Source organism: Leptosomus discolor, chromosome 1 (assembly GCF_034619465.1).
Source record: "Leptosomus discolor isolate bLepDis1 chromosome 1, bLepDis1.hap2, whole genome shotgun sequence".
Classification (NCBI taxonomy): Eukaryota; Metazoa; Chordata; class Aves; order Leptosomiformes; family Leptosomidae; genus Leptosomus; species Leptosomus discolor.
In genome coordinates this window covers 180,692,308-180,704,663 of record NC_141391.1, presented here as the reverse complement: position 1 = coordinate 180,704,663, position 12,356 = coordinate 180,692,308, and the positions used below count along the sequence as shown (strand labels likewise).

General features: G+C 40.7%; 1 protein-coding gene across 10 annotated transcripts in view; it reads right to left on the bottom strand.

The window, feature by feature from the left end:
* Window positions 1-12,356, bottom strand: part of GRIP1 (glutamate receptor interacting protein 1) — a 234,344-nt gene that overhangs the window by 65,353 nt on the left and 156,635 nt on the right. For all 10 annotated transcript variants that reach the window (XM_086472047.1, XM_086472071.1, XM_086472030.1 and 7 more), the window contains exon 7: window positions 11,360-11,505. In XM_086472047.1, the coding sequence (XP_086328173.1) occupies window positions 11,360-11,505 (146 nt within the window). The remainder of the gene's footprint in view (window positions 1-11,359; window positions 11,506-12,356) is intronic.

The window sequence follows — 12,356 nt, the reverse complement described above, 5'->3', positions numbered from 1 at the left end:
CTGATAAATATTGAGTTCATCGGCTACAAAATGATCTTTTTAAATGAACAAAGTGTGGTAACCACGCACTTAGGAAAAAGATGCAAAGACAGGTTCATAATGATGTTTAAAATTACTGTAGGGGAATGTGGTTTGAACAGCAAATGCACAGAAAATGTTAACATTTCACTTACTGTACAGCTGAGCAACACCATCAGAAGCATAATTCTATGTAAAAAGATCATGTTGTAAGATGTGTCACTGGTGCAATTACCTTTGAATAACTATGCTGCTTTCAAGATAAATTCCTTCAGCTTGTATGTTGATTTTTTTCCCTACCTATATTTCCAGCTCACAGGCCCTAGTACTGTCCTCTCTGAGCAGTATGCATCTCCCATGTGCTGAATACTACATGGTGCAATCTCACAGGATCTGCTTCAGATCTCACTCACACCAGTTTTGCACTAGAACACCATTAATTGAGACAGTTCATATTTAGGCAAAATACCTAAAAATATTCATACTAATACATCTTTTTTCAGCATAAATGTTCTGTAAAATGATGAATGAACCATAAAACTTAGTGTAAAGGAATGAATATCTGCCCCATTGCATCCCAATTTAACCTCTTAGTTTACACCCAGTACAGGTGTTCCAGGAAATGATCTGTGGGATTCCTGGGTGTTGTCTTGGCCTAACCTGTCAGGCACAGTCTGGGTGTGTCATACTGATGGAAAAAAGTCAAGAGGAGGGAGTAGTTCGGTTCTGGATTCTTTAAACACCTCCCTCAGGGAAAGTCTTGGGAGACGATCAGTGTTTTCCTCTTCCTGGAACAGAGGCAGGAATGGAGCCTTTGCTGCTGCTATTTCCTTAGAGATGGGCCCTTTCAGCAACAGCTTCTGGGGTTACAGTTCAAGTTCTCTCTAATATGAAGAAAATAAAATCTGTCCCTTATTTCTCAGTCTCTCGGATGACTGCAATGCCACTAAACCAAATCCAAGGCTGATTTTTTAGATTGGATTTTTTCTGATTATAGAGTCTCTTGCATTGAATCGCACGGCACATGCAGAAGATCCTTTAATCATCAAGAAGCTCAATTATCATCTTCTTTGTAAAACTTTCACACCTGCACTCTGAATTTAAGTACTTCAGATACCTGCTCAGTTTTTTTTTTCAGACCAGCACAAATCAGGATACTTCATATTCTTGTTAGTCTGTTGTTGACCAGCACGCTAAGTAACAGAGAAGCCAACTTACTGAAAGACCTCTTGACTAACTTCCAGCTGACCAGAGGTATGAGCATGTAGCAGAGATGGCAATTTTCTTTCACGCTGCATTTCATGGCACATCTGGATAACTCTCGTGCAAAGTGGAAAGATTTGATCAATCCTTTTCTCCCAACTTTTACTAAATATATATGAGTGTTATTTGCTCCTTCCCTCCTCTGGCTTGGAGCCTGGATGGTGGACAGGAGAGGTTACTACAGCAATCTCCTCTTTCCATCATATGTTTCATTTGTTTTCAAACACTTACTGTCTTGGTTTGAAAAGACAGGTGTCTGCGGAGGAAGGCAGGAGCCTCCCTTGAAATGGAGAGTGCAACCCCCTTCCCTCCAAACTATTATAATTTTGAAATTAACGGGCCTTCGGGCAAAGATATGGGGAATAGGAATAACAGTTCTTTACTAATATATATATATATATATATATATAACACAAGGCAGGGAGAAACAAACAACCCACTGGTTTACACTGACAGAGTCAGGAATACAACCTGACACCCTGTTAGGGTGGCAGTAGCAGTCCGATAAGATGCTGGCTGCAGTCCTCCTGAAGCGATGGGTGTAGTTCTGTGGAAGCAGCAATCAGGTAAAAGAGTCTGGTCTTCCTCCGAAGGTCCAGTGGTCTGCAGGTAGCTCTTGTCCTCTGGAACTCCAGTGGGGGGAAAAGCTCCTCTGGGAATCCAGTGGAAGAAAGGCTGCTAGGGTGTTCAAAATCTCCGTTTTTATTTGGCATGGACTGCTTGGCTCCTTCCCCCCCCTCCCCGGGCGGAGCATCTCACAATGGGATGGGGAGTCGTGAGGCAGTTCCTTGATGGGCCATTAACAGGAGATAGCCCAGGAGCGAGTTACCGATGGGTCAGGCGATAAGGCATTGTTGTGCCCAGTAACAGGAGATAGTCCAGAGGGGGGAGGCAGGGAGCACCGCCCCACCTGGTCTCAACAGCTCCTGAAGATGGTAATAGAATATTTTTTTTTCCTTTTGGCACATTTTACACTGTAACCCAGGACACTTACTAAAAGAAGCACAATAGCATATTTTTAATAGGCAGAGGCTGCTTCCATCTGAAGATCCAAACCCTTGAACTATGTCCTGGTTTGGGCTAAATCAGAACTAATTCTGGTTTAGTGCTTTAACTTTTCAGTTAAGTCTTCTCTAACTGATGGCATTTTCTGAAACAGCAGCTTGTTTTTCCAGACAGTGACTGCTTCTAGCAGTGATAAGGCCTGATCTTTATAGTTCGTACCAAGGAACGGGATGCAGAGAGGCCCTTGCTTATACTTGTTCTTGTAGTGACCAAGGTCACTGCTAGATCTCGTACTCCGTGTTGGGGTGCCGGGAGTGAAAAGGGTCACAAGCACGAGAAAGGTCACACCTGCAGGGAGGAGCGAACTGGACAGGTGACCCAAACTGACCAGCAGAACATTCCATCCCATGTACGTCATATTCAGGATAAAGCTGAGAGATCACGAGGGTCAATCTCTCTTCTTCGATGGCCGACACCTGAGGAGGACTCTGTCTGTTCTTCTGTCGTCGATCCTGGTCCGTGCATCCCTGAATCCAGGGCCTGAGTCCAGCTCCTGCATCCCGTCTCTGTCTGCTGCCGAGTCCAGCCTGGGACTGCTCCAGTGCCAGCCCTGCAGTGTGGTGGTGACGTATTGTCATCAGGGTGGGGGGAGCTGGGTTTGGCATTGGTTTTGTATATATTTGTACACATTGTATATATTTCATTATTTCCTTATTCTTATTATTATCTTTTATTGTTACTGTTTCACTAAAGCTGTTTTAGTTTTCTTTTCCAAATCGTAAAGTCTCTCTCCCTTGTTCTCTCTCCTTTTCCCTTTTGGGAGGAGAGAGAGGTTAGTATAGAGCGTCAGTCATTTGTTAGTGGCCGGCCCAGGCTCAAACCATGACAAACTAGCACGTAAAAAATTCAGACCATGTGCTTTGTGAGGAGATGGAAGGATAGATTAAGAAGGCTCTACTTGAATGGATGTCCATCATGAAATACATTAGATATTTTGAATTTTTTGATTTGCACACTATTTAGACTAACTGCGTAGAAGTACAGGTTTCACCTCCCTGACAAGTCTTTGAAGACAAATTTGCCCTAAACTCTCAGTGCCCAGTAAGTAAGACATAGAATATTTTCATATTCAAAGCAGAACTTGGAAGATAATACCCCCCCATCCCTAGTTATAATGACAATTAAATTGTATTTTTAGTTTCCCGTTACAGGGACATCTCATTTCACCTTTACAGTTCTTTCTCCCACACAAAGCAATGTTTATTAAGCTGCTTTTAATGAGGCCATGGTTTCAAAAGCACTAGAGAGAAATGTTAATTGGACCTGTTAGAGTAATTTGTAACTTATATGGTTCAGCTAAACTCCATTTATTTCTCTTTAGGGATGATCAAGAAGTTTGCAAAGAAATACCTGTAAGATTTATGAAAACCTTGTAAAACATAATAACTCCTCCCTTCTGTAATCATCTACTAGCAACATGGCTATCAAACTGTAACAACAAATCATAACTGGACAAAGAAACAAAAGTAAAAAAATTCTGCAGGGCAAATATACTTGGGCATCACAGATTTCTCTCATTAAAACATCTTGATACTAATTGCTTACAACCTGGCCACGGTTCAAACATTTGGTGTGATTTTTTTGTTACAACGGTTACCTCTCTCAGGCTGTATTTTTTTCCTTCCCTTAGTTATTTCAGCTGAAACAGGTCAGTGCTGTCTGACAGCATCATCAGGGAAAACCATACTGTTTTGCCCACACACAGAGAATTTGGTAGGCTCTATACTGAAAATTCATGTTCTCTGTGTGTCTTTGTTACTTGCCAGATTTGGCACAGAAAATAAAGAGAAGAGCCAGGAGGTGGGGAGCGTAGGACTTTTTGGGCAAGAAGGGGAGGAACTGAGGTGAGAAGGTGATTGATCTGAAAAGAAGCTGCAGTACAAGAAACTTCGGAATGATTTACTAAGAGACAGGGACAGGAGAAAGGGCTAACAAAGGACAAGCTTGAAAACTGCAAAAGGCCTTTATGGCGGGAAATCAGCAGTGTGAGAGAAATGTGTTGGAAAATTACCTAAGCCTTACTTGGCAAAAGATAGAAGAAAAAACTGGGCTGTAAGGAGAGGGAATAGCATGTTGGGGATTTAGGACCTTCTAGAAAAGAAGACTCAAACTAGGTCAGTAAGGAAAGGGAAAATCAAGCAGCTGCTGGGAAAAAAGACAGTAAGGCAGCTAGGAATCAGGGTAAGAACAAAGAACAGAGGAAAAAAGCATGACGCTTGCATGAAACAGACAGGAAGGAACATGGGATCCTGAACTTTACAGTTCTCCACTGTCAGCAAATGTCTTTGAAACCCACTGGTCACTTGTGTCTCTCAGGTCTTTCCTGGTCCCCAGGAAGCACACACGTACTGCGCTGGACAGCTGGTCTGATAAACTGGCTAACAGGGAGCAGTCTGGTGGACTTCATGGTTCTCACTCTTTTGAGGACCTATTTGGGTACAGATGTAGTGTCAGATATAAAGTTTTTCCCACAGAGAAACCTACATAACGGTACATAAAAATGTGTCAACACCATTAAGAATGTAAGCTCACACAAATATTGGGAAACGACAAATTGACAGTTGCTTCTGCAATACAGTGATGCCGCTCACTAGCTAGAGAAATACTATTTTCTTACAAGGCCCCATTCCACACCTCTTTCACTACTCAGCAGTCCTCATGATGAAACAAGTGTCCTATCCGTAAACACTGTAAGTTTTGAAGGAGCTAGCAGTGAACGAGTTGGGTGGCAGGTGTGTAAGGCATAAAGAGGGAACTGCAAGGAAGACAAGAAGTTCACGTAACATGGAGGAGACATCCAAGTGCTGCTTTGAAGTACCAGATTCTCTTTCTATCAGAACTTCTCTAAAGGCTGAAAATGATATTAAAACCATATTAGTCACTAACTGCCAGCATTTTCTTGTTTCACTATCAGCAGTCAGCAGCTGTACCTCTTGATCACAGAAAGTACTAACGAATCAAGAACTGGGTTTTGAATTTGCCAGTCCAAAATGCTGGATTTTTTAAAAAACCCATAATGCCTATTTACCTTTGGTTTCCATGCTACCCATTTACCTCTAGAGGTGTTAAAAAGGTATTTATCTTCCTTTTAATCCAGGTAAATAGAGTGGATTAAAGCAGGTAAGCAAGCAGGAACTGATCAAAGATCTCAGCGGTCTTTTCCAGCCTTAATGGTTCTACGATCCACACCTGACTGTCAGTTCATACTAATGTCCCTGATGCAGACATTTGGCACCAACAGCAGAAAGCACAAACAGTATGTTCGATAAACAAGGAACTTGTATGGTAAGATGGGAGACAAATGTGCCACAGCGTGTAGATTTAAATATCTTAGTTTTTGCAGTGTGAATGTGAATAGTGCATTAGTCTCCATGAGAGGCAAAAAATTCCACGTGTTTTACCTAGTGACACACCTGCCAGTAGATATTTCTGGAATGGTTAGAGAGATACATCAATGTCATCTTCGGCCTTAAGAAAAAGCCAATACATTTGGAATGACCTTGGGACACTGAGGTTTTCTCCTTGAGATCTGCATATTGCCTGAAGCACTCAAACTGTGGCAGGATTAGGGCCTCAGGAAAAAATCACCAGGAAACTAATAACTTTGCATTCAGACAAGGATCTGGGCAGTGCCTTCGATAAGCCCATGGTCACATACTGAAGACAGAAAGAAAACTCAAAATGAATAGCTGCATAAAAAGGTTACTATCTCTCCTGTGGGTCTTGTGACTGCATTGCATGCACACCTAGCTGGACAGAGGCTGAGCAGATAATCTCAACCCTGACATTTCCCAAACGGCAGAATCAACTTTTTGACATCAAACATTGTCTTCTAGCATAATTTGTGTATGTGTTTGTGTAGCAGTATTTAAAGTAGAGTAATACTTCAACTAATACAGCTATCGTGACCTTTGCTTTGCACATGAATTTTCATTCAATCTGTCTCTGAAGCAACATAAGAAAGGAAGCATTCTTTAAAGGTTTAAGTAACTAATTCATATTTAGAATTTCAAGGGATCTAAGTCTGTTGCTCTGTGACAGCCAGGAGACCTGCATTTGCAGTCAAATGCTACAGTACGCTACCTATCTGTTCTGTCAAAGACTTGTAAGAGACAAAGGAAATGTTAATATTAAGTTTAAAAAGAAACAGAAAGAAAAATGCAGTGTGGAATCCTACAGGCTTCCTGACTTTCCTTCAACTTTCAAGGTCTTGCAACATTTATAATGTTTATGAGGATCTTGAGTCTGTCCTTGGAGTCACTGGAGCTCCTGATCCTTGGTCTTGTAAAACTCAATAGCTCTTAAAGGTCTCCACAGCTTTGGACATACCTGAGTGATACTGCTTTATGAAACTTAAAGGGTATCCCGTAAGTTCTTTTTTCTCCTGTATTTCTTGTCTTGCACAAATTACTGAAAGTCTACACTGGATCACAGATTACCCCATCTGGTGTTTAAGCTATTACAAGCTTTCTCTCCCTAGTGCTCTTCTTGTCAGGCAAAAATACTGAAAGGTGAGGCAGATTTCTTTAAATATACTCATAAAATCGTTACAGGCTTTTTTTTTTTTTTTTTTTTTAAATGGATGAACTTAAAGAGGCAAAAGGCTTGGACAGCATTTGTTAAACTGCTGTCAGATTTATTAGCCAACGATTGCATGAATAATTCCCTTTCTAGAAAGCTGTATCAGTGGTAAAGGTCAAGTTCAGAAAACTGAGGGTGTTGCTCTAGCTAAAGTTGACTGGTTGTATGTCAGGGTGACTCTGGTAGCTTGGGACTAAAAAACAAGCTGACCATATCTGTTTTGCAGAGAACAATTAAAGGGTGCCACATTCCAGCAAATCTATTCTGGCTCAAATAAGTGCCAGAACTGTTAAAGAAGCCAGAGAAACATATGGAATTTAAATGTGCAATATGTTCCTTCATTCCTGAAGACCACAAAGTGGTTTGAACTAAGAAACACCCAGCAGAGAGATGAGAGAGAAAGATGTTGTGTCTCTCAGGTGCAAACAGCTAACAAAAGCTTAAGTCTGTGCCAAAGTCCTGGCAACAGCTAACAGTTTTGTTTAACTACAGTATTCTTGATTCAAAGATGACCCCAGCAAGAACATCCAAGATTTAAAAAGCAGACTGCTCAAAAGCTCAGCAGTAGCAATTTATGAACTAGAGTTACATAAAACCGATACGGGCCAGAATTTAAACTCAAGGTAGTCGTTACCTTTGAACTTTTCTGTTCACTCCCTTTCAGAGTAAATATGGAAGATTAACCAAGCAGATGCAACAGAGAGCCCAGTAGCATCATAGCAGATTTTGGAAAACCTGAAGGGAAACTGCAGCTGCTCTGCTTCCAGATAAACATAGTGATAAACTTTTATTTCTCGTTTCAGACAGGGACAGTGTGAATCTCTTGTTTGCAGCTTGCTATTAGCATTGCATTCTAATTCTCACTCTAACTGAAGATGCCTGACCTATAGCTTTCAAGCTGTGAGCAGCTTGTTAGGACACTTCACCCAGACGACTGCCAAACAGTGAGAAGTTCAGTCTTCCCAACCTAAGTTTATAGCTTAGAATTTGTATTTGCTCTTTGGTTGCCACAGGAAAAGATTCAGGCTGCAAAATTATTTTGGCGGTGGCAGCAAGTCACTGCCAGCCACCACCTTGGCTCTACTCCTTTCCCTCCGTGACCTGAGGGGCACAAGTGTAGTCACATGACACAGAGAGACGCAGTATTTAGACCTCTCCCACCACTGGTTGAAAACAGGTGATCCACATGACAATAAAGGTTGGACACTTCAGGTGTAAGGATTTAATAATGCACAGCATTATCAAAGCCTCACAAAACTAAAACATGCAGGTAGTTTCCTCTAAAATCAACATTAAGTAAAAGCAACCACATTGCTTCATGATTGGAGGAGGTGTTTTGGAAAACAGAAAGACGTTTAGAAGACTGCTACCTCCACAACTTCAAATGTAACTTTTATCAGGTTATAAAAGATTTTCTCAGAAATTATGTTTTCCTGTTTTCTTCAGGCATTATCTTAGTATTTCCAAACTGCTACTATTTCAAAGTCTCTTTGAAACTATATAGCAGTACACCACACACCAACCTGGAAACATTTTCAGCAGAAAAAAACCCAAAAGACCCAACAAGCTAACAACAGCTCTTCCAAGAAGCTGAATTGACAAGTTTATTTCCTAGGACCCAGGATACTTCAGGATGTATTTAAGCAAGGACAAGTGTAACCCCAAGGAGTTCAACGGGACTAGCCACATCTCCTACATTATATACACACTTAATTACCCTGCACAGAACCCCTTGATAGTTTTTTTACTCCAGTTTGTCTAGACTCCAGAAACAATAAAATGTACAAGCTTCCCAGGTGACCTCTTGAAGACTCCAGATGAAAGAACTAAACTTCAAGAAATATAGCACCTTTGAAACAGCTTATGCTTACAGGAGTATAAAAAGTCAGTTACACACTACAGGACTGTAGCTGAAAAATAGTTCAGGATTATTTTCTTCATCTAGCGTAACCTTTTCAAATCAAGTTCCAATTTCATGCTATCAGAATACATTTTATGGCTCTTTCCAGTTCTGGCCACATGGAATGCTACTTTACAGGATAAGACCATCTGCTAACAGAAGAGAAGATATTAAAGCAAGTAATGGTACAATTATATCTCTAGGAGTAAGATATTCTACTGAAAGTTTATACCAGGAGGACTCTATAGAATGCACTATAACTTTTGGATTGTTGCTGCCTCTCAGCAGGCTAACCTACTAAAATAGTTTCAAGCACCAGTTATTGATAAGCCACCTTACCCAATGCTCTTCCTCTTGTTTTAGCCTATTTTCATATTTACATCAACCTTGAGGTGGCACTACAAATAGCTTGCATTGTGGTAACTTAAGAGGTGGGGAACAGAGTAATATTTCTGTAGTTCTTAGATTTCTCTTCATGGCTCATGTACTCCCTTTCATGCTACTCCCAACTTCGACTTCACAGCTCCTGAGCAGAAGTAAGTGAAGATACAAATCAGCACTGTTTTTCTGGGCCAGGAATCAATGGATTAGGATAAGTAATTTTCAGCTTTTGCACCATGATCGTAACATAACTGCAAAAAGCAGAGAAAGCTTCCCAACAAAATTTTTCACATCATTGCTGGAAAACTATGCAGGGCATGAAAGATTGGGAAAAAATCAAAACCTACTGGGGGCTAGATAAAATCTAACAAAATCATAATGCGTTAGAAAGAGAGCCTACTGGATCCCTCCTTATTCCTTCTCACAAACACTACATGACCACCATCCCGTACATTTCCCAGTGTTTGATTCCCTTTTCCTTCCTTTTTTCCTGACTCCACAATTCTCAGGTGGTTCTAACTCCTGAAGTTTCCATAGCATAATACATTCATTGCCAGGCAATGAATCCAGACTTGTTACTGAGAACAAAAGGGAGATAGCAGAGTTTATTCAGAGAGAGAATGACATGAAGGGACTGCCTGTACAGTCACAAGCCTGCAATTTCCAACTAAGTTCTGTATCCTCCTGCACTGAGCTCTATCCAGATAACACTGAAAAGGAGGTTCCTGCCTTGAAAAACCTGTGATTTAGAGCACAAGAGAGCTTCTCACCATGTGGTCTTGTCCTCACAGAAACCTGCAAAGATTTCTAAAAGATCCTCAGTGAAACTGAGGCTGATTCCCTCCCTGGGGTATACAGGAGAATGGGAATGGGAGTTTTCTCTGAAATGAAAGCCTCGCTGGGAACTTTGTCTGTTTAAAGCCAGGGGTTCTTTTTTTTCAGTGAGATCTTGCTCTTAGAGAAAGTGGAGTATAAAGAATCTGGTTTTAACTGTGATGATAGATAGTGTTTGGTCACCCATCATCTTCCAAAGAAAAAGAAGAAATAAATGAAACCACCTAAATTCTAGTTGTCTTCAGGTTACAAGATCACCTGAATTTCCCTTTTCCATATGAGAGGTTCCTGCCCATATGCTAAGCTGTCTTCCCCTTTCCGGATGTGAATTTTGCACGACTGTCCAGCAGGCCTGACAGACACCATGCAAACCTGTCACTCCATTCTTGATAGTTACCTAAACAGAGATGTATATTATAATTAAAAAAAAATAAATCTGTGTCTCAGAGAAGATCAGAGGTCTGTTCCAGAATAAACAAATATCTGACACTATTCTTCTAAGTATTAATCTTTTCCACAGCTTTGAAGTGTGACAGTGCTATTTCACAAATTCCTGTGAGACTGCTTTACTGCTAGGCTAGAAATCTGACTGTGGAACTGAGGAGGAAAAGAAGAGAAAGATCCTCAAACAGAGAATAAATATTTTAGTCTGACTGGTGAGTATTTCTATTTCTTGCTGCCATAAATTTCCTGTATCTTGCAAAAATGGAGGAGATATGACACCTTCCAAAACAAATGAAAATAACTCAATCACAAATCTGTTGTGAAAAACCATCAGCTCTCCTTGATTTTACAAAACACCTCCAGTATCTTCAGTGAGTTCAATCAAAGTTTGCATAAAGCCTAAGCTCATTTTTCAAGCCATGATTTGTCACTTCTGCATTTCTTAACAAATTTTCTCTTTGCTGTTCTTTTTTATGTGGCAGTTTTGTGACTTTTTAATAATGTCTTGGCCACCTAGTAGCACCGGCAAAAAGCAAAAGAATTCCTGTAAGAGCAAGTAAACCCCTCTTTCATGTGACATAGAAATGCTTACACTTCATTAACCTTTATTATAAACTAGTCACTGGAAAAGTTACTTTGCTAGAATCCACACTATGGTTTCACTCTACAAACCATGAAATGTCAGAATGCTAAATTACAGTAAAATACTGCTCACCTCCTTATGAACCCACGATTAATGATACGGTGCAGAAGGGAATAGCAGTGCTACTGGGAGCGTAACAGGTCACGATCATTTCTAAAATAGCTCATCAAGAACAGGCAGGAAAACATCACGGGTGGTTCCCAGAACTAAAGCCCCGCTTCGCAACCTACCCATCACTGAGACATCGTATTCAACCAGCAGAGTCGCCTCCTGTCCACACTGTTTGAGAATACTCATGGCTTCAGCATGTGTTGTTCCGAGCAGTCGGATCCCATCAACACTCAGCAGCCTGTCCCCAGGTTTGATTGTGCCCTCTCTGAAAGGAGATTAAAGGAATGATCTTTATTAATATAAGATAAATTGATTTGGAGATAATACAATTTTTATGCAAAGCACCCTCTCTGACATTCATCCCTCTTGCCTTAGCACTTAACATTTACTTTGACAGTGAGAACGTTCAGAGGGCGCAGTGGAAAGGAAATTGCTTTAATTGGAAAGTCAGCGACTGGAAAACAACTTACCACATAGCTAACTAATCAAGTCACATTAAATTGCGACTACGTATAGCTTCTGCTTCAACATATGCCTTCTTTCTGACTTGTCCACACAGCTCCTCTTTCATACATACTTAAACACCTCCTCCGCCAGTATTTTCTTAAAAATAAATACGAGGTGCAAACACATGAGTGCAGAAACAGATTGCAAAATATGAATGTCCATTTACGGATTTTCTTCAAAAATATCCCTGACTTGGATAATTCCATTTTGCTTTTCTTCCTACCTAAAAATAACTTGGCTATAAATGTACACTGTCTCTTAGGAGTATATGATAATGTGTTCAGAATTATAATAGAAAATGAATCATAGAATCACTACAGAATCACAGAAAGTTTGGGTTGGAAAGAACCTTAAAGATCATCCAGTTCCAACCCCCCTGCCATGGGCAGGGACACCTTCCACTAGACAGTTGCTCAAAGCCCCATCCAACGTGGCCTTTTACAAGTACTAACATTGTCAGCTCAAGAATCGGGGAGAAAAACAAGGAAGCAAGGGGGATGAGAGTGGGAAGAAAGGAAGGGACAAAAGACGAACGCTTTCTTGAAACGCTTGCTTCTCAATTTACATTTCCAAGGTCAAAAATGTCAACATAGGCTACAGAAAATCAGT